We start from the raw sequence: 22,251 nt of genomic DNA, 5'->3' as shown, positions 1-22,251 counted from the left end.
GGTGTTTGGCTTTGAGACAGGGTCTCTGTGTGTAGCCAGGTTGACCTCGAATTCACCATCTTCCTTCTTAGGAACCCATGGAGTGGGATTATAAACAGAAGCCTTTGTGTCCAGAATGAGTCAGAATTGACCCTGACAATCCCCCCGGTCCCTGAAGATATCATTGATTTGACCTGGATTGTCCCTTGTTTCTGGTCTGACCTGATCTACTCACAGTGGGTGGAGAGTGAGTGATAGATGTCAAGGAGTAAACAACAACAACAAAAAAGACCCAAGGAAAACAATTTTTATGGCCAGTTTTAAGAGGTACAAAAGGAACGACTCTTAGGCTAAGCCCACCTGGGGTCTGTTCTTGAAATTAGTTCTGTCTGTCCTGGGAGTGCTGTCCTAGTATCTTCAGAAGCACAGTCCATGTTCTTTGTCAGGAGCTGGACTTCTGCAGAATGTCAGTACAGAACCCAATCTTATAAGGAGAATACAACACACAATCATAAATTCACAAAGGACCAAGGCTGTGGGTGTCAAGGGTCAGAATAGCCATGCTTAGGAGACTACACAAAGTTTAGCAAGTGGACTTCAGCACAAACAGATACTTAAATAAACTCTGACTTTGTTAAAACTTGGTTCCTTAATAGTTAAAATGCTGACAAACAGCTGAAAACAAGTCAAACATATATGTACATATGTGTATGTATATATATATGTATATACACACAATATATAGTATCACATCACACTGGTTCTTCCTCTTACCCTTGTCATGAGCATGTCAATCAATATAATCATGGCTTAAGCTTTATTGTATACATGACATTGAATTATTTGTCACCAGAAAGTTTTCCTCAAATTATGTCATGCTTAAAAATTCCTAAAATAAGCTGGGTGGTGGTGCATACCTTTAGTCCCAGCACTCAGGAGGCGGAGACAGGCGGATCTTGTGAGTTCGAGTCCAGCCTGGTCTACAGAGCGAGTTCCAGAACAGTTAGGGCTGTTACACAGAGAAACCCTATCTCGAAAAACCAAAAAAGAAAAAGAAAATTCCTAAAATAACATGATGTGGTGGCACATGCCCCTTAATTGTAGCACTCGTGCGGCAGAGGCAGGTGGATCTCTGTGAGTTCGAGTCCAGCCTGGTCTACAGAGCAGTTCCAGGACAGCCAGGGCTACACAGAGAAACCCTATCTCAGAAAACAAACAACAACAACATTCCTAAAAGAAACTACTCAGGGTCAGACTCAGTTGTGTTGAAAGAACTACCTTGTTGTCTCCCTTGTGTTATTACTCTGCTGACTGTAGTGATCTGAGAGACACCCCCCCACACACACAATGCATACATCCGCCCCCCCCCACAATCCTTCCCCCATGGAGGGAGAGAGAGAGACAGAGAGACAGAAAGACAAAGACAGAGGGAAACAGAGAATTGAGTGCTGGGATTAAGGGAGTGGCCCCCAATTCCCATTTATAAAGTTCTTATCTGTTGCAAGTTTAAGCAAACTTTATTGTTGTTTGGATTTTAAAAAAGATTCTTCTACATATTTTTTGTTTCATAAAAGTCTTTGAGGTATAAAATGTTACATTTCATCAACGGCTAGCCAAGAGATCAGAACTTCCAGCCCCATAGACAGTGAACCAGTGAACTTTCTTATATAAGCAAGAAGACAGAAGAAAAACACAGCCAAAAATCAGGCTGGATAAATTGCTCAATGGATAAAGGGGACTTGTGCAAGTCTGAGACCCAGAGCCCCAGGCTTCACATAAAAACCTGGCTGTCAACAGCAAGCGGGAGGTAGGAGTGAGGGTGCGGCCCCTGGGCCAAGTTTGCTAGAATTTACCACACTGAAATAGTCAGTCTTAGCTGGAATTGATGAGTTCCAGTCTCAACAAGAAAAATAATAAATAAAAGTAGCCTGGGTCAATAACTTGGAGGAAGATCCGTGGAGACATCCCACCACAGCCTCAGGGCTCTGTGGTGATACACTCACATGTATTGTGCATGTACACATTTGATCACATAAACATACATGTGTGAGGGATGGGGAGCAAAGACAACTTTATAAGCCTGCATTGCCCGAGTGTGGGGCATGGATGTGTTTTTAATAGCAGCATAAGAATAATGGCCAGTTCAGCTCGCCAGAACATGTCTCAAGGGACTGTCCCCAGGAACTGAGGCTGCACCACCGTTCTGACAGAGCTTCCTGAAATAAACCAAACAGTACAGAAAGGGAGGCCATAGAGACCATAACCCAGGGATGGGAATGGAACAGGAAGGGCTTTTAAACCAGAGGTCAGGCGACTCTTATCCCTGGAACCAAACTAAAAAGTGCAAAGGTTTAACTGTTCAGAAGGAAGCTGTGTCAAGTGTCAGGGAGTAGAGGAAGGAAAAGTCCTCAAGCGAAATTGTTTGCTAACTTTGCCTCTGCCTCCAGAGTGCTAGGATTAAGGGAGTGGCCCCACTCCACCCCCATTTAGAGGCCCCAAGTCCAGGCGCTGATCAGGACTCCTTGCTAACTCAACGACTTACTGGGGCGTCCCAGAGCCCTCCCAGTCGAGTCTCCAGAATATGCAGACTGGGGTTCATGATCGCTGTTACCACCGAGGCAGATCGACAGAGGCCGGACTTGAATCTTTAAATTAGGCTCTGTTGAGAATCAGTAATCTGAGAAGGCAGTAGGCTAACAAAACCTTAAAAACTGCCTGTCTCCCATCTCCAGGCAGCAGAGTCCACAGGGAGAAGGTGGGTGGGGGCACAGAGCTTGGTGTTGCCCCTGTTTGGGTGGCTGGCCACATTTCTGAGACTTGGGATGTCTTTCTTGTCATTCCCTCAAGCCCTTCTCTCATTCTGGGGATGTTTGAGCCTGGGAACTTGAAAGGCCAAGTTTAGCTTGTTTCCACCTGTATTGAGGGCATCTGGTGGAGAGAGAGAGAGAGAGAGAGAGAGAGAGAGAGAGAGAGAGAGAGAGAGAGAGAAACTCAGAACAAACAATCCATTAACAGTGTATGTGTTAAGATACAGAGAACAAGTATGTCTTTATAATACAGAAAATGAATCTACCTGTTCCACCCCGTCCCTTATCATTACAAATATTCTTTAAATAAACTCTTTTTGTGCTATATCAATTGAGAAGCAGAGGCAAGTAGGTCTCTGTGAATTTGAGACCAGCCTGGTCTACATAGCAAGTGCTAGGCCAGCCAGGGCTACATAGTGATACCCTGCCTCAAAAATAAACAAACAAACAAATAAATAAAAGTTACTTTAGCTGAATGTGGCATGCACACCTGTAACCCAGCACTTAGAACTTAGGGGCCAGAAGAGCAATTCAAAGCCTTTCTGGGCCGGGCGGTGGTGGCGCACGCCTTTAATCCCAGCACTCGGGAGGCAGAGGCAGGCGGATCTCTGTGAGTTCGAGACCAGCCTGGTCTACAAGAGCTAGTTCCAGGACAGGCTCCAAAACCACAGAGAAACCCTATCTCGAAAAACCCAAAAAAAAAAAAAAAAAAAAAAAAAGCCATTCTGGGCTAGATGACACCCTATGTCAAATTTGCACACACACACACACACACACACACACACACACACACACCCCAGTGTCCATCTTCAGTAGCCAGGGGTTTTGGCTAATAGTACTGTACATAGGGAATTTGCAAACAGAAATGCAAAGAACATACACAAGCTGTCCAACAATCACCTTTTGTTGTGGAATAATCTTTTTATACACTGTGAAGAAGTGTTACTCTGATTGGTTTAGTAAAAAGCTGAATGGCCAGTAGCTAGGCAGGATTTCCAGGCACAGAGGACCCTGGGAAGAAGAAAGGTGGAGATACAAGGAGACAGGAAGCAGCGTGTACAGTATGTAGATGAGCTATAATATGTAGATGAGGTAAATGAGCCTGCGACAGCACATAGATTAATAGAAATGGGTTAATCTAAGTTTTATGAGCTAGCTAAAAACAAGTCTAAGCTATTGACTGAGCTTTCATAGTGAATACAAATCTCTGCATAACTTTTTCTGAACTGGTGGCCCAAAGAAAAGCCCAACTACAAATGACACCTCACGTGGGGTTCCAAATTAAGCGTTTATCTAATTACTATTTATCAATAAAAACTCGGGAGTCAGCTACTGGGATAAAAAGTGATCAGAGAAGCAGTGGAGAAGCCACCAGTGACCTCCTCTCTCATTTGAACCAAGAGGGCCAAGACCCCTCTTTACACCCTGCCCTATCTGTCTTCAGTCCTCCAAAACCTCTATGGCTAATTTTGGTCAGCTAGTAGCTAGTGCCAAACAAACAAATAATTGTTAATGCTCTGAACTCTGAACTGAGTTTGTATCTTGGTGGAACCCGTTCCTTGAGGAAGAGACCTGGTCAGTCTGTCCTCATCAACTCAGACCTTGAAACCCAATATAAACAGGCTGCCTGTGCGTGCTTTAGCTTTGCTGAGAAGGTTTCACTTTTGTTTCAGCAGCTAGCTCCGCCCTCTGAATCAAAACAAACTTTTACCGGGCTGTACTGGGAGTGTCAGAATGAGATCAAAATATCACACAACAATCTTTAAAGATTTAAAGTAAGGCCATTTTTCAGTGGCAGTAACCGTCAAGGGAAGGTGTAGGGAACTAAGTAGATCTTTTGGTTTAAGGTGGGAAGTATAACTTGCTACAAAGTCTCTGGAAGACAGCTTCATGATACAGAGGATGGGCTAGTAAGGGAAAACTGGAAATGCCCCAATGAAGGATTAGGTTTAAAAAAGCATGGTCTAAACTGGGTGTGGTGTAGAAGCTGATAATCCCAGCATTCAGGAGGCTCAAGCAGGAAGACATCTGAGCATTCACAGCCTTTCATAATGAGAACCCATCTGTTAAAAAAGTATGATGTATTTATATAAGAAAATATTATGAAAGTATAAAGCCACAGTGCATATCTATACTGTCAGAGAAACAGTATCCATGACATATGGTTACTTAAAAGCCAGTTTGCATAGAAATATATGCAGGAGGATTAGACTTTCGTTAACATGTGTATCCATACACATATCTGTGTGAACAAAGTCCAGGCATAAATACACCAGTGGACTGGCCGTGGATATCTTGGAAGGTAGACTAACATGTGATCTTATTATTATCTATACTGTCTGAAATTTTCTTATGGCTGTGTAGTTTATAACTAGAAAAAGGGGGCTGGGGATGTAGCTCAGTGGTAGAGCTAGCATACCTGACCCCCGAGTCTGACCCACAACACCCCAAAACAAAGAAGGAAAGTGGAAAGTCTTAAGAACCAAGGACGGGGGGGGGGATGGGGGGATGGGGGAACTAAACAAATAACAAACCCCGTCTTTAATCCCAGCACTTGGGAGGCAGAGGGAGGCACATTAAGTTTCAAGCCAATCAGGCTATATAGTGAGGCCTCACTCTGCGACATAGAAATGTCTAGGTCTCTAGTTACACAAACGTGGTTTCTATGCTTTGATAATTAGTTCCAGGAAGGCTACATAGATATACCTTGCCTGGGTGTGGGGGGAGCAAGCCTGTCTCTGCTGGCACTGCATCACAGTCCAAAGGGCAAAGTTTGGATTCTTTCCCTTGGTTCCAAGGTCTTCTGTTGACCGCTCCTTATTGGCTCCCTGGAGAGTGAGTTGCTGTTCTGATAATCATGATCTATTTGCAGGTCTATAAACCACAGTTCACAGAGCTCCTCTGGGGAAAAGTTCCCCTGTGCTTAGCAGGTAGCAGAAACGAGTACAGAACTGTTGAGTAACCGAATGATTTTTGTGGGCATTAATGTGTTAGGTGGACAAGCTGGGGCAGATTGTGGAAATTTTTTGGTACAGGCTAGGAAGAAAAAAGGCAAAACTGTGGACACTTCTGTCCTGTTCTAGAAGTCCCCTCTTGTAATTCTCAACCCCCTGTAACACTGTAAACCTCAAGTGGAGCCCAGGTGGTCTGGCCCATCTGGAATGTGGCATCTCTGGAATAATGTATATAAGGCACATGTCCAGGACTGGTCCCTCTCGTGCTGTGCTGGGCCCACGTTCTCAGAGCTGACCCAGCTCAGATGAAGGTGGTGAGGGAAGGGGATGGCACAAGGCTCTAACAAAAATTCCAACTCTCCTCAGCCATAAAGCAGGGAACACCTAATATGAGCGTACCCCAAATGCCTGTGAAGCCAGAGCCTGCTTCGTCAAAGGCAAACTAGACTTTGGAAAGGCAAACATTTATGTGGAGCTAAGTTTTTGGTGACCAGGTCCGAAGCTGTATGCTTCTGGAAAGGAGGGCTGGGCTGGTTTTCTGTTGCTGCTGCGATGAGTTTCTCAAAACTCTCTCACTCAAATCACTTTGTTGTCTTGTACTTCTGTAGATCCAAAGTCTAGCACAAGTCTCCTGGAGCTAAAACAAAGGTGGTGATGGAGCCGTAATGATCTCTGGAGACGCTAGGCCCTGGAGTGGTGTTCTGTCTCTACAGACGGCCTTCATTTCTTGATTCACGACCTCTTCCTTATTGAATGCCTCTGCTGAGCTTCTGTAACAATATTGCCCGAATAACCATAGTCAAAAAAATAGTTCCCCGACTAAAACAATTTAGAGTTGTTTATTTTATGTCTATGAATGTTTTGCCTACCACCATTAAGCAGTTTGTAAGACATTCACAAACCCCGTTTAAATGCTTGGTCCTAAAAGAGTCAGAGCTCATGCTGGCAGCAAGGACCAGGAAGTTACCGTTTCAAAACCACATGGGTTGTTTTCTACTGCTGAATCAGGAAGACCTCTCTTAACGAAATCATGCCTCTTCTTGCTTCTAACAAACAGAGCCCACCCGGCAAATGCTGCTACCAAAATACCATGTTTAACTCTGTTCTTTTGTGTCTAGAATTCCTTTCCAAGCCCTCTCAGGTTTTATGTGGATTTAGCTAGCACATGTTGGAGCGCCAGTGTGTAGGTGGAGGCTGCTTATTCATTCCTGGCTGCCCAGAAATGAAATTATCACACAAAAACTATATTATTTGCAATACTGTTTGGCCAATAGCTTAAGCGTATTTCTGGTTTACTCTTCTATCTTAAATTAAGCCATTTCTATTATTTTCTATTATTTTATATTTTATCAGGAGGTTTGTGGCCTACCAGCAAGGTTCCAGCACATCTGTCTCTGGTGGTAGCTCCATGACTCCTCCTTGACTCCGCCTTCTTTCTTCCAGCATTCAGTTCAGTTTTCCCTGCCTTGTTCTGTTCTGCCCTGCTATAGGCCCAAGGCAGTTTCTTTATTAATCAATAGTAATCACAGCACACAGAGGGGAATCCCATATCAGGCTGCCAGCAGAAGGTGTGGCCCAGATTAAAGGGGTTTCTTTCCACCTCAAAAGATCCAGATTAAACCAGGCAGTGGTGGAGCAACATCACCTTTTATACCAGAATTCAGGGGAGTGGGGGCAGGTAGATCTTTGAGTTTGAGGCCAACCTGGTCTACAGAATGAGTGAGTTTGCGGCCAACCTGGTCTAACACCGAGTGAGTTCCAGGACATCCAGGACTAAACAGAAAAAGAAAATCCAGATTAAAAGTGAGTTTTCCCACTTCAAATGATTTAAATAAAGAAAAATCCCTCAGAGGTGAACCCGCCCACTTGAGTTTTGGTTAATCCCAGACATAGCCAAGTTGACAACCAAGATAGCCACCACAGCTGACAGTTGTCGTACCTCTTTCCTTTATACGTGACTGCTTGGGGCAGAAAGCTGTCTATCAAGTAGCTCGCTCACCTTCTCTCCCAGCTGGCTAAGCCCTCAAGGTAGCCCAGCTGTTCTGAGAACGCTAAAGGGAACCCCTCTTATGACCACACCAGCCAATGTCTGTTTTAGAAGGCGTTGCTCCCGTCCTGGGTGCTTCTGATAATCTTTGCCAGAAAGAAGCCAGCCAGGTGATAGAAACTTTAGTAAGCTGTAGGTGACATTAGCTTTCCTCATTTCAGACTGGAGTCTTAGGTGACTCAGTAAGAAGGCAATGATCGGTGCAGCATGAGACCTGTGACTTGTTTCTATGTCCCTGTATGAGGCCTGTGATCGATGGAACTGAAAACCGAGCTGATTGGTATAAACACTATCCTTCATTTGCAGCCACACCCCTCCTGGATTTATAACTAGGCAGTTCAGGTCATTTTTTTTTTAATATTTATTTATTTATTTATTATGTATACAATGTCTGCAGGCCAGAAGAGGGCACCAGACCTCTTTACAGATGGTTGTGAGCCACCATGTGGTTGCTGGGAATTGAACTCAGGACCTTTGGAAGAGCAGGCAATGCTCTTAGCCACTGAGCCATCTCACCAGCCCCTTCAGGTCATTTTTTGAGGAGGCCAGTAGATACTTTCTTGTGCTGTTCCCTGGTGTTATAATATTATTAGGCTTAATATACAGCTTCTTCTGAATCTTTTTTTTTTTTTACTTTCTTGAAGTCCTTTTGTGAGCAGAGCCAGTTGAGTTAGAAATATTGTCTTAATTAGGTTTTATATTGCTGTGATAAAGACCATGACCAAAAGCAACTTGGGGAGGAAGGGGCTCATTTCATCTTATACTCCCAAGTAACAGTGCATCACTGAGCAGAGTCAAGGCAGAAACTGAAGCAGAATGCATGGAGGCATGCTACTTACCTGTTTGCTCTTTATGGTTCACTCAAGCTGCTTTCTTATATAAAAACCTACCTTTGGTGGCACCACCTCCCTGTCCCTAGGCTGAGCCCAACTACAACGTTAACCAAGAAAAAGACTTACAGACTTGCAGATAATTTGGTGTCTCATTTTCTCATTTGAGGTTCTTCTTCCCAAATAACTCTAGCTTGTGTTAAGATGATAAGAAACTAACTCAGCCAGAACCTGGAAACAACCTAAATGCCCCTCTACCAAAGAATGGATAAGGAAAATGTGGTATATTTACACAATGGAGTACTACACAGCAGAAAAAAAATAATGACATCTTGAAATTTGCAGGCAAATGGATGGATCTAGAAAACATCATATTGAGTGAGGTAACCCAGACCCAGAAAGACAATTATCACATGTATTCACTCATAAGTGGTTTTTAAACATAAAGCAAAGAAAACAAGCCTACAGCCTACAAATCACAATCCCAGAGAACCTAGACAGCAATGAGGACCCTAAGAGAGACATAATCTACATGGGAAGTAGGAAAAGACAAGATCTCCTGAGTAAATTGAGAGAATGGGGACCATGGGAGTGGATTGAAGGGGAGGAGAGAGGAAGGGAGGGGAGCAGAGAAAAATGTAGAGCTCAATAAAATCAATTAAAAAAAGAAACCAGCCCAGACAACTATGAAGAGGAGACAGTGGTAGTGGTGGTGCAGCTACAGTGAGGAGGTAGCTAAAGAGTTCCTGAGAACAACGGGCTGAGATGACAAAGGATGGAGGAAGCATACATGTGCTAGTTTGAATGTGTTTGGGCCCCATAAGTTCATAGGGAGTGGCACTATTAGGAGGAAGTTGGAGGATATGTGGTCTTGTTGGAGCAGGTTGGATGATATACACCTTTAATTTGGTCCAGACATTCTGGAGGAAATATGTCTGCTGTGGAACAATCTTTGTACTGTAAATATTATTATTCCCTTTGGTTAACAAAGAGCGGACTGGCCTATAGATGGGCTGGAGAGATTGGGTGGGAGAGACAGACTGGGAAGAAGAAGGGCAGAGTCACAGAGTCACCAGCCAGACACAGAAGAAGCAGGACATGTAAAAAATGAGCTAACAAGCCATAAGCCATGTGGTAGAATTTAGATAAGAAATCGGGTTAATTTAAGTTGCAAGAGCTAGTTAGTAATAAGCCTGAGCTATCAGATGAGCATTTATAATTTATTTAAGTTTCCGTGTAAGTCATTTGGTAACTGTTGGGTGGGAAAGTCCATCTACAAGTGTCACTGTGGGGGCGGGCTTTGAGGTTTCATGTATTCAGGATACTACCCAGTAACTCAATTGACTTCTTGTTGTTTGAAAGATGTAAGGACACTTGGCTATTTCTCCAGGACCATGCGTGCCAGCATACTCCCATGCTCTCCACCATGAGGGACTGAACCTCTGAACTGTAAGCAAGCCACTATAATGAAATGTTTCCTTCATAAGAGTTGCCGTGGTCATAGTGTCTCTTCACAGCAGTAAAAACCCCAACTTAGACAATACAGAAGGTGAAAAGTTGAGCTGCTGAAGATGAGGGATTGGGAGTCATGGTCACCATAAGAGTTCTAGGCTGAAGATCCCCATATCAAACTTTAGGAACCTTAACACTGGCTGCTGGGGGCTTCTGGGGCCTGCTGGGGACTGACTGACTGACTGACTGATTGACTCACTGACTGCTGCTGCTGCTGCTGCAAACCAAGGGTTTCATGAGGTGCTGAGTACACGGCCTTTGACAATCAAAACGCAGGGCCTTAAGTTCCATCATGACACCCAGAGCTCTCAGCCTCAGATGTATGACTCCAGGCTCTAGAAATAAATCTCTAGTTCTCAGAGCTTGGAGGAATATGTCTCTGACCCTGGCAGGCTAGCCCATTAGCCTTTGATAATGGAAATGACATTCCCTGCCTTTGCCTGAACAAAAGGACCCCTGTTAACAGAACAACATGGAAGCTACCTACATTTTGTTAATGTGAAAACAAGCAAATTCAATGGACATACATGAAATTATCCCAATTTTGTAGAACTTCTTCTCCCTGCATATTTGTTATTCTTGTTTCAATTTTCTTGTTTATAAATATAAATGTCCACCTTCAAAACAGTTGTATGGTTTGGGTCAGCACTTTCACATTCGTGGTGTATGTATGAGTCATCTGGGATGCCGTTAAAGGGGGATTTTGCTACAGTTTGTCTGAGATGGACCCAAGACCCAGCATGTCTAAGTGCTCCTAGATGTTGTCGATGCTGATGTTAGGTCATGTGTTGACTAGCAAGGGACTGAGGACAACATTGGAAAGATCTCAGCAAAACGCCCTATTGTTTCTAGTGGACCTGCTGTATAGACAAACCTGTCTTGGAAAACTGCTGGGAGAGGTCCCCTCATATGAACTTAACCTGTTCCTGTCTCTCACTTTGATACCTTACTTTTCTTTCTTTCCAAGCACTTTGTTCTTTTTTTTTTCTAATCTAGCAATAAGTATCTGTGCTTATCAGAGTTTATCTTTCTTTTAAGCGTTTATTTATTTATTTATTTATTTATTTATTTATTTATTTATTTAGTGTGTGTGCACACCTGTGCCTACAAAGGCCAGAGTGGGGTATCAGATCTCTTGGACTTGAAGTGAACAGAGTGGGTGCTGGGTTGTAAATCCTGTGCCCTGAAAGAGCAGTAAGTGTTCTTAACCACTGGGCCATCTCCCCAGCCACAGGGTTTACCTTTTGTAATCATAATAAGTAATATACTGTAAGTATATTGAAATACATGGCGAATAGTGATTTAAGAGCACATCTGTAAAACAACATCGAACTCTGAATAACAGTTGTCACCGCCAACACTTCCTCCTACTTCTGAGGCCCCCTCTGTACCCTGGGAACCACTCACCTGCTTTCTGTCACTACAGACTACTGTATCTTTGTAAGTTAAATAAGCAGACTCATGTAGAGTACATCCTTCTGTCTGGCTTCTTCCAGAATTATTATTTGATCCATGCTCTTGTATCGTTAGTTGATTTCTTGTCTGTTCTTGGTAGTATTCCATCGACAGAGCTACACCACAAAATTTGTATCTGTTGGTGGTTATCTGGATTATTTCTGGTTTACAGCTTTACTTATTTATTTATTTTAGTTTTTCCAAGACAAGGCTTCTCTGTGTAGCCCTGGCTGTCCTGGAACTCACTCTGTGGACCTGGCTGACTGTGAACTCACAGAGATCCCCCTGCCTCTGCCTTGGAGTGCTGGGATTAAGGGTGTGCACCAGCACCACCCAGCTGGTTTACAGTTTTTTTCAAGCAAAGCTGCTGTGAACGTTCATGTACAAGTCATTGTATAACATATGCTTTTGCTTTCTCCTTGGAAAACACCTGAGTACAGAGACTAGATCTAATGGTCCATTATATTTAATTAAAACCTTTTTAAGACTTACTTTGCTTTGTTCGTATGGACATTTTATCTGCATGCGTGTATGTGTCCCATGTACATGCCCCTTGGATCCTCTGAAACTGGGGTTACAGAGCACTGTCAGTTACCATATGGGTGCTAGGAACTGAGCCCCAATCCTCTGCAAGAGCAACAATTGCTGTTAACCACTGACCCATCTCCCTAGCTCCAAAATGTTTTGGTTTAAATAAAACTGTTATATGTTTTCTAAAATACTTATGCCATTTACATTGCTACCGTAAGGAGCGCATAAAAATTCTTGCCAATATTTACTCTCGTGAGGTATTGATTGCAAAAATTTTTTAGGCAATCATGTAGCAAGAAAAAAAAGCCACCAGTTAGTTAGTCTCCCGGGAGATTATACAATAGTATAATATTATAATATTAAATTGTCGTGTTTATGGGTTCCCAAGGTCAGTCCTCTTAGACACACAGGGTTCTTCTCTTTTCTTTTCTATTTGTTTGTTGACTGAGTGTGTGAGTGTGTAGGTGTGTGTGTGAGGTCAGAGGACAGCTTGCAGAACTGATTCTCTCCCAGGTGGGTCCCAGGGATTGAACTTGGTTGTCAGGCTTGACGGCAACCTCCCCAGCACTCATGTCTGAACGACAGTTTACGACAGTTTTTCTTTCCTTTCAGTCTTGCCATCCAGACGTGTCATAAACGGGAGTTTGAGAAGACACAGAAGTCCCCACATGCAGAAAACTGAAAATACTTCTCCATCCTCTGACTCTTCTTTGTTTGAGATAAGACCTTATAGTCCAGACTGGTCTCGAACTTCTGGCCTAAGCAATACTTCTCTCAGCTTTTCCAGGACCTGGGAATGGAATGTGTGCACCTCTCTCAGCTTCCCTCCTGAGACTTCTTTCTTTCTACTTTTAAAGTGGGTTTATATGTGAGTAGAAAAGACTCTATCTTCAATGAACTTAAATATAGTAATTTTCTGTGATATAGTAAACTAGGAACAAAACAAAACAAATAAAGCCCTGTAGTTTTCTAGCTTCTGAAAGCATCTTCTAGTCAATTAATTCAACACTGTGTTTAATATAATTTAACATTAATAGTTCATGTCTTAAATATGTTAATGAGTTTTTAAAAACTAGATGAAGAAAAGTATCTTAAGTTATGCTTTTATGCATAACAATTATTCTTATATTTCAGACTTACAGAATGGGATGGCAAAATAACTATGATCCTTAAACATTACTGGATAAAAATACTATGTGTTGGATCGGCACTGTAGGAGTGGGTATCTGTTTATTACCTCGTCCGTGGAGAATATTCTGTTTTCTCTAGTTTAGACACGGGCTCCACACTAGAGATTGTTAATGGTTTTAAAAACATGTCAAAGAAATCCAGAAAGTATGTGCTCCTTGGGGAAGCCCAGCCCAAAGTCGCTACGGTAAATCCCAGAGACCCTATGCTGCACTTCCGCTTCCTACTGCGCGCTCTCTAAAGCTGCTTCAACTTGGCTGCTTGTGGCGGCGGTATCTCCAGCACCCAGGCGGTCACCGCTTGTCTCTGTCATGCGCGCTTCTGGCTAAGAGTTTAACTTCCTTGATGGGTCCATAGCTGATGTAATAAACACTCTGAATAAAATTGCCTTTGTCTCCCAAGCGGATAAAACAGGACCCCCCAGGGAACGCCTCTCAGTTTTATCGCCCCCATCCAGAAAAAGAATTTATTCGTGGACTCAGGTCTCTTCTTTTTCCACTCACTTTACCACACTGTTCTAGGGGCGGAACTACTAAGAGAATGGTCTGGAAACTCAGAGCTCTAAGCCGTTGTCTTTCCCTCAAACCTAAAAACAGAACTGAAATTTACCTAAATTTAGCAACGGTACCCAAGGACGTGCTCCCAAAACTCTCAAAGGAGAAACCCGGGAGAAGCAAGCGAGATTCTCCGAGCTGCCCTTGGGGCAGGAGGGTCTTTGGCAGGGAATCCTGAAACCTCATTTGAATTCCTGGGCTGGATTTATAACCCAAGGTTTGATTCAGTTCTGCCAGCTAATGCTCTTAAGAGGCTGGCTTTACTTTTCAAGAATGAAAACTTAAGGTCCTAAGCTCTTCTCGGACTGGGATACTGTTGGCATTAGAACGAACGGAGCTGAATCAGCCAGAAATCCCTACACCAAGCTCAGAAGCACACCCCGATCGCAGGGTGCGAAGGGTCCAGCCCCGGCTATTCCAAGCACCACGGGACTTTATAAGAACATGAAACTGAAAATGGGAAAGTCCCTTTTTAACCTAGTTCAGCGTCACCAGCTAGGAGACTGGTGACGGCCTCCGGATCTGAGTCTCGATTGGCTGCTGTCGTGGGGACTATAAGAGTGCGCGCCCAGCACCGGGCGGCACCCATTCGGTCCAGATCAGCGCGCAGAATGGCTCGCTCCGTGGTCGTGGTCTTTCTGATACTTGGCTCTTTAGCCTGCTTGGATGCCATCCAGCGTGAGTGCCTCTCTCTCCTCTCCTGGAGTTAATTTTAATTTCTCCTTAGTTCTCTGTCCCAACGGAATTAGCTAGGGTTGAGTCTCGCTGCCCCCTTGTTGCTGCTTTGAGGCAGCGGTGTGGATGCGGCCGGTTTGCGACTGGGTGGACGAACAGTCAGCGCTGGAAGTAGGAAAACTTTCTCTCCTGCTCTTTACTTGCCGGAACCCTTATAGTCTCTGAGGACAGGGAGAGGGTGGGCCTGCTCTGAAGGTGCGGAATAGAGAACCTTGAACGCCTGGAAGCCGGGGCTGGGACCCGGGGAACCCGGGAAGTCAGACCGCGGCCGTCCAGTTGCTTTTGCACTTCAGGGCGCCTGAGATCCAACAGAGCCAAAGTCTAGAGAGATGGGCGTGGGTCCCAGCTCTGCTGTTTCCAAAGCTTTCTGACCATTAACTTACCTTGTCTCATTAATGTTTTTAAAATAATCATATAGGCTGCTGGGTATGACAGTTTATTGTAATGCTGAGGACGCTGCTTGGTTTATAACTTTGAAACTGCGCCTACCATGTAATCATTATGGTTCCTCTTTTGGGGAACCCTAGGCATCGACATTTTAAGTAATTTATTCACACAAGGGATTAATGGCAGTCGGGATTAGGAAGTGAGGTTGGTAAAAGTAGACCTTTTGGTTGTAACCCCCATTTCTAGAAGTACCCCTGGTCTCCTGGGTCATAGTCCGCTAACCATGCTGGGCTGCCTTGGGCCTTTGGTCCATCACAAAGGCCTTCCTTTTTGGCACACTGCCTGGTTCTTTCCAAGATACATAGAACATCTACTTTCAGTTTTGAAAACAGAAAGTTTATCAAAGTCAGGGAGGTTATGAACGCTGGGGTAAAGATAATTCAGTATAGTTACCAAGACTCTTGAGGATAAAATAAACAAATTACAAAGTCATAGAGGTAGCAAAGTGGCAGAGCCCAGATTCAAACCTGGCCCAACACTTGTCTTAGTTGTCGGAGAAGAGACCGTTGTTTCCTAGAGGTTTCCAGGCAGGATGGACCTGGCCTCTGGCCTCTGTGGCAATTATTCTTGTTACTAAAACCTCAAATGCAAGGAGCTTTCCGGCTTATCTTCACTCTAACTACAGGAAAATTACTCAAAGCCTCACTGAAACCTTAACTCTAGTTCTTGACAGGGCTTCTAGATACATTCAGTTGACCGCAGTTCCCAGAGGCTCTTCCTTCTTCCTGCTGCCTTCTCTATGTGGAAAAACAGCTGTCCTTTAGAGACCATGTACTCCGAATATATGTGTATTTGAAAGTACATTATAAGGCCGGTGTCGTGACTCATGCCGGTAATCTCAGTCCTGGGGCAACTGAGACGGGAGTTTGAGGCCAGTCTGGAGACTTAGTAAGACTTTTTCTCAGAAAGATAGCTAGAGAACTGGCTGGGGAAACACAAAAGAGCCAGTGAAATGGCTCAGCAGGTAGAGACACTTGCCCAAGCCTGAGTTTGGTTTCAGATTCCAGTTAGTGGGCGGAGAGAACTGACTCTTAAATCCACACACACAAGAGCTATGGTGCTCATATACTCACAGTCACACACACGCACACATACATATACACGCACGCATGCGCACACATACACACACACAAATAACAATTAGAACGAGTTTATAGTATTTTCTTTCCATGCCCCTATATTGTCATGTCTAGTTAGGGCAGCCATCTGAAAGCACTGACTAGAAATGCATGTTCTACTCCTGTGTCCATTGCTCCACTCAGTTCTAATGGAGTGTGTGTGTATATATATATGTATATATATTCCTGTAGATATTTAAATATCGTTTGTTTTTTAGTTCATGAAATCAGAGCTTTGTTTTGTTTTAAACTCTAGGCTGGAACAGAGAGATTGTATCTTGGCCGGATTGGCCCCTGGACTGATTCACACAGAAACCTAAGGAGGGAGGAGATAATCCTAACCCTGCTGCCTGAGGGGCAATGCTCAGCTTTCAGCTCTGTAGCAGACAATATAGGTCAGGAAGTCTAGGGAGGGGCAATAAGCAAAAAGGAAGGTGATAAAAAACAAGAAAGTGAGAGGGGCTGATGCAGCACACGAGGACGCAGGTACGGTGGTGTGGATACGGCAGAGGGTGTGCCGGATGAGGCATGGAATTTTGGAAAGTACGTGCGCCATGGGATTTATTAAGGGAAGGAATGAGCGCAGTTCTTGAGAGCCTCCAATAGAAGCTTCTTAAAACTCCAGCAGTCTACAAGCCAGGTAGGAAAAACCAAAGGCCTGTACAGGATAAGTCATGATGTAGTTCTCAAAATGATCACCTGCCAGAGCAGAAACGGAACCGGGAGGTATAGATGACCAAATGTAGCATGGGGCACAGCATAGACTGAGATGCAGTTGGTTCCGAGGGGAAAGGCCCAGCAGTTGTCATCTGTCCTTCCCTGCGATCCTTAGGTCCCCCACAAGTTCAAGTGTACACACGGTACCAGGTAGAGAACGGGAAAGAAAACTACCTGAACTGCTACGTGTCACAGTTTCATCCGCCCCAGATTGAAATTGAGCTGCTGAAGAACGGGGAGAAGATGGACAAGGTCGAGCTGTCAGATCTGTCCTTCAACAAGGACTGGTCTTTCTATCTCCTGGCTCACGCTGTGTTCACACCCAATGGGAAGGACAAATATGCCTGCAGAGTTACACACACCACTCTGAAGGAACCCAAGGTCGTCAACTGGGGTGAGTCTTCACACTCTTCCTTAGTTTCTGGAAGCTTGATCTGTGTTGAGTCATGGCCTAAAACTGCTTTGCTATTTCAAAAATTTGCATACTGAGAATGTTGGGGAATACCTCCAAAGCACTGATCGGTGGAGCATGCTGGGTAGTTCACTGCTGTGGGGGGGGGGGCAGAAGCAGCACCCACTGTCCTAGACTTCTTCCTGTGACTTCCTCCAGTTTTCCTGGCAGCCTGGTTCACACAAAGTGCCAAAGAGCATATTGGGGAGGCACAGGCCTTGGCCTGCAATCCCAGCCCTCGCGCATCTACAATTCTGGACTGCCCCAGTACCTTGGCTAGGTGTGGCACTGCAGATTGTAGATGGGTGGATCTCTGTGTAGTTGTCAACAAGTACTCAAGGCTAGCAACAATCTATTTATTTTACCAGTCTTATTGTAATGCTTTTGGATGTCTGTTAGTACTTAGCAGTATAAAAGTAAATTTTTTTTCCCATTTTCTCTTTTTATAGATCCAGACATGTAATCAAGCATCATGGAGGTATGTTTCTTGACCTTAAGAAATGGGCCTTTGAGAGGGAGGAGGTTGGGAGTATAGCACAGGCCTAGCATGCATAAGGCCTTGAGTTCTGTTCCCAGCACCGCAGGAAGAGACTCGTTTGCTTTGCTCTGCTAGGAGCTGCTTGTAGACAGCTCTAAGATGAGACCTGCCACTGTATGAAAGACGTTAATCAGGGTAGCCACAGAAAAATCCTTTGGGGTTACATTCCTTTATCCTGCGGGTTGGCTCTGCCACCATCGCTAGCCCTCTGAAGGGAGAAGAGAGACTGTTAGTGTGTGGCCAGGAGAGACCGGCAGTTAGCTATACCACCTCAAGGGTTTGGTTGTTCTTTGTCTTCTCCTTGGCATTTCTGCTAAGAAGGCCTGGGACAATGAACCACTTACTTTCTTTGTGTGGTAGAGGCCTGTTTTTCGGCCAGAAGAGCGGGGAGGCTGAGTTCTGTGGATACATCACCCGTCAGCCTTCTGTCCTGTCTCACTGGGTAGGCACTAGGTTTACCTTCTAGAGGATTCCAGACCACTCCAGGAAAGACATGAACAGAGAATGTTGTAACTTCACGTACAGACACTATAGCTGTATCAGAAGGAAGTCTAGAAGCATGAGAGAGGGGAAATCAGGTGTCTGTGTTAGATGCAGTCTAGTGATAGAAAATAAATCACACTGTCGAGGGACCTTGAGGGCCAAAATCTCATTCAAATCTTGTATTATTTTATTTCTAGGAAAGGGGGATTGGTTTGAGAGAGATAGTATTAGAGAGGCTGGATAACTGACCAGACAATCACCAAAGGGTGGAGCTAGGAACCACTTCCTTTAAGAAGGTAGTTGCACACAGAAGCTAGACCCATTTGGTGATGAGATCTGTAATGCAAATAAAGTACTTGCTCTACTAACTTCCTCCTTCCCTTCCCTGTTCCTCCCTCCCTCCCTCCCTCCCTCCCTCCCTCCCTCCCTCCCTCCCTCCTTCCTTCCATCTCCTCCCTTCCTTTCCCTTTTTCTTTTCAGATCTGAAGATGCTTCATTTGGACCAGTTTAATTCTAAAGTATTTCTCAGTTTTTAATATGCTGTACAATGTATGCATGCAGTGGGGAATACTAATGACACATTATCTTTATAACTTACTTTGAACTCTGCACGTTTTCCAAAAAATTGAAGACTAACATCTTAGATATTGGAAATATAAAGCATAAATGAGTATTTTGATCAGAAATAAACCATTTTGATAATTTTAAAGAAAAATATCTGCTAGTAAATATAATTAAAAACAATAGTTGATCATATATCAAACCTTTTGTACATCTTATTAGTTGGATGCAATTATTCATCCTTGGTCTATCACAACATAAATCAGTTTTTAAAAATCTAAGAAACCTGAGATGTTTTTCTTTTGGTAAACACACAGACCTGACTAAAGTCTGCCATTGTGTTTAGCAATCCTCTCTCCCAACCCCATGGGTTACTTCCTCTTTGTTATTTTTACTCCAAAATAAAGGAGAAAAAAAAAAGGACTTTTGCTAGACATTGTTAGAGTGTTAAGTGGAGTGGTTTCTAGGTAGCCTTAAATGTCTGCTGTGTGCGTGTGGCTTTTTATCACCTGGAGAGCCAGAGAGTGTCTGAAGAGGGTCTCACAGAAGCAGGTCCTGAACTAGGGGTCTAGAGGAACATAACTAAGACTCCAAAGCAAACCAATAGGAGAGGTTGGTGACAGGGACTAGGGAGAAATTGAGGGAGTAGGGATTTCAGAAGTGCCGCTCTCACAGGGAGCGCTAGAGCGAAAATTGCACCTTAAAGTTTGTCTTGGCAATGTGGACTAGCCTTTGCTGGTTCTACAGGGCTATGTGATAGAACGAAAGCCAGATACGTTGGTGTGCAGGTACTGGCATGCAGAAACCGAAAACTGGCTCTTCCTGCCGGATGTAGGCGGGGCGTCAGCGGCTGCTGGTTTCCTGTGAACTCTGTTGGGCCTTCAGCACACTCAGTCTGAAAGTGGCACTACCAGTTCAGTTTCTTAGGGCTAATGTCAAACTGAGGCTAATCAATTTAGAACTAAGTTTGAATCCTAATACAAAAGTTACTATGAAATTCTGATACAGTTTAGCTGTATCCCCTCAAAGTCCCTTTGTGGCTGGCCCTTTAAGAGATGGGGTCTGGTGGGAGGTCCTGTGGTGCTCCCAGAGGATGGAGATCTTCCTGAGCTCTGAAAAGGCTGTTAGAAAGGCAGCAGACCTGGCCCCTTCTGTCCCTTCTGCTGGTCTGACGTAATCACTTGCTCACTCCCATCTTTCCCATTGCTGTTGGTATGAAGGAGGAGGAACCTTTGGCACAGAGTCTGTACTAATTGTTTAATTTTGAAATTTCAAAACTGTAAGTTAAATAAATCTTATTAAGTAGCTTGTGTCAAGTATTTTGTTATAATAATTAATTACTAGTTAATAGTCACCATAACCCAAAAGTGAAGTAATTAATAGTAAGCTTATTCATTTGTTCATTCAATTGCTATTATTTCAAATTTAGAATTATTCATTTATTTTTATGTATATGATACATGTACATATATGTATACTGAAGTGTACATATGTACACTTCATGGATGCTTAGTGCCCAGGAGGTTCAGAAGAGGGTGTTAGATTCCCCTGGAACTAGAGTTATAGATGAATGTGAGCCACCTTGTGGGTGCTGGAGACTAAACCCTGGGTCCTCTGGAAGAAAAGCCAGTACTCTTTTTTTTTTCTTGGTTTTTCGAGACAGGGTTTCTCTGTGGTTTTGGAGCCTGTCCTGGAACTAGCTCTTGTAGACCAGGCTGGTCTCGAACTCACAGAGATCCGCCTGCCTCTGCCTCCCAAGTGCTGGGATTAAAGGCGTGCGCCACCACCACCCGGCAAAGCCAGTACTCTTAACTGCTAAGCCTTTCAATTAATTTTTTGTATGAATATGTTTGCGCATGCATGCGTGTATGTGTGTATATGGATGCAGAGGCCAGAGGTGCTTGTTGTTGGCTGTCTTCCTCAATTGCTATTACTTGCCACCTTATATTTTGAGACAGAGTCTCTGTGAACCTCAAATTTGGAGATTTAGCTGGCCAGCAAGCCTTAGGGATTGTGGTGGTTTGAAAGAAAATGGCCCCCATAGACTCATAGGAACTGGCACTATTAGGTGTGGCCTGGTTGGAGTTAGTGTGGTGTTGTTGGAGCAAGTATGTCTTCATCTCTTCCTGCTGCCTACAGATCCAGATGTAGAATTCTCAGGTGGTACATCTCCAACATCAACTATGCCTACATGCTGCCATGCTCCTGCCATGATGACAATGGACTAAATCTTTTAACAGTAAGCCAGTACCAATGAAATGTTTTCCTTCCTAAGAGTTGCCCTGGTCATGGGGTCTCTTCACAGCACTAGAAATCATAACTAAGACAGGGAGCCTCAGTGTCCACCTCCCCAGCCCTGGGATGATAGGCAATATCACTACTCCCAGCTTTTACATGAGTACTAATGGTTGCAGTCAGGTCCTAAGGCCTAAAGACTGAGGCATCTTCCACACCCCCATTAATGGCTTTTATGGGAGGTAAATGGGCCCAGAAGACAACAATCTGGGACAGAGTTCCTTGGAGTACTATGTATAGTGTTGGATTGTTGTAATAAGAGCGGCGGGGCTGAGTCCCCGGCACCCAGCCGCCCACATGGCTTTACCCAAAATAATTACACGGAAACTGTATTCTTTTAAACACTGCCTGGCCCATTAGTTCCAGCCTCTTATTGGCTAGCTCTTACATATTGATCTAACCCATTTCTAATATTCTGTGTAGTACCACGAGCTGGCTTACCAGGAAAGATCTTAACCTGCGTCTGTCTGGAGTGGGAGAATCATGGCGACTCACTGACTCGGCTTCTTTCTCCCAACATTCTGTCTGTTTACTCCACCCACCTAAGGGCTGGCCTATAAATGGGCCAAGGCAGTTTCTTTATTAAATGAAAGTAACTCCTCCATCATTGGATCCTCAGTCTCCTGTTTAATCTTGCTTGGTTAGTCAAGTTTCAGTAGAACTGAACATGGTTGTGATCCTGCTGGGCTTAAGCAGGGGAGGGGAACTTCATGGGAAGCTCTTCCTTCGCTTAGACATCACAAGACTTCAGTGGCAGCCTGGGAACTCAGCTGAAGGAAAGAAGATTGGGCTAGCACTTCCAAAGGCTTCTTCTTCCAGCAGCCAAGAGCTCAAGAAGAACCTGGGAGAGGGACCTGGGACAAAGAACCCCAGCCTCCACCAAGAGACCTTACAAAGAAACTTGGTCATGGCTGTGTGTGCATGTGTGTGCGTGTGTGTGTGTGTGTGTGTGTGAGTGTGTATATAAGGCTAGTCCCCTTGGAGGCCAGAGGCTGGAACTTTGGTGCTGGCAACCAAACTTTGCTTGAAACTGCTGAACCATTTCTCCA

General features: G+C 44.2%; 1 protein-coding gene across 1 annotated transcript; it reads left to right on the top strand.

The window, feature by feature from the left end:
* Nucleotides 1–14,428: 14,428 nt before the first annotated feature.
* Nucleotides 14,429–20,215, top strand: B2m (beta-2-microglobulin). Its single transcript, XM_057781828.1, has 4 exons — nucleotides 14,429–14,535; nucleotides 16,990–17,268; nucleotides 17,775–17,803; nucleotides 18,827–20,215. Exons 1-3 carry the CDS (start codon nucleotides 14,469–14,471, stop codon nucleotides 17,786–17,788), a joined length of 360 nt encoding a protein of 119 aa, XP_057637811.1. The 5' UTR covers nucleotides 14,429–14,468; the 3' UTR covers nucleotides 17,789–17,803; nucleotides 18,827–20,215.
* Nucleotides 20,216–22,251: the final 2,036 nt, after the last annotated feature.

The sequence above is a fragment of the Chionomys nivalis genome, chromosome 9, assembly GCF_950005125.1.
Source record: "Chionomys nivalis chromosome 9, mChiNiv1.1, whole genome shotgun sequence".
NCBI lineage: Eukaryota > Metazoa > Chordata > Mammalia > Rodentia > Cricetidae > Chionomys > Chionomys nivalis.
This window is presented reverse-complemented; position numbering and strand designations above follow the sequence as displayed.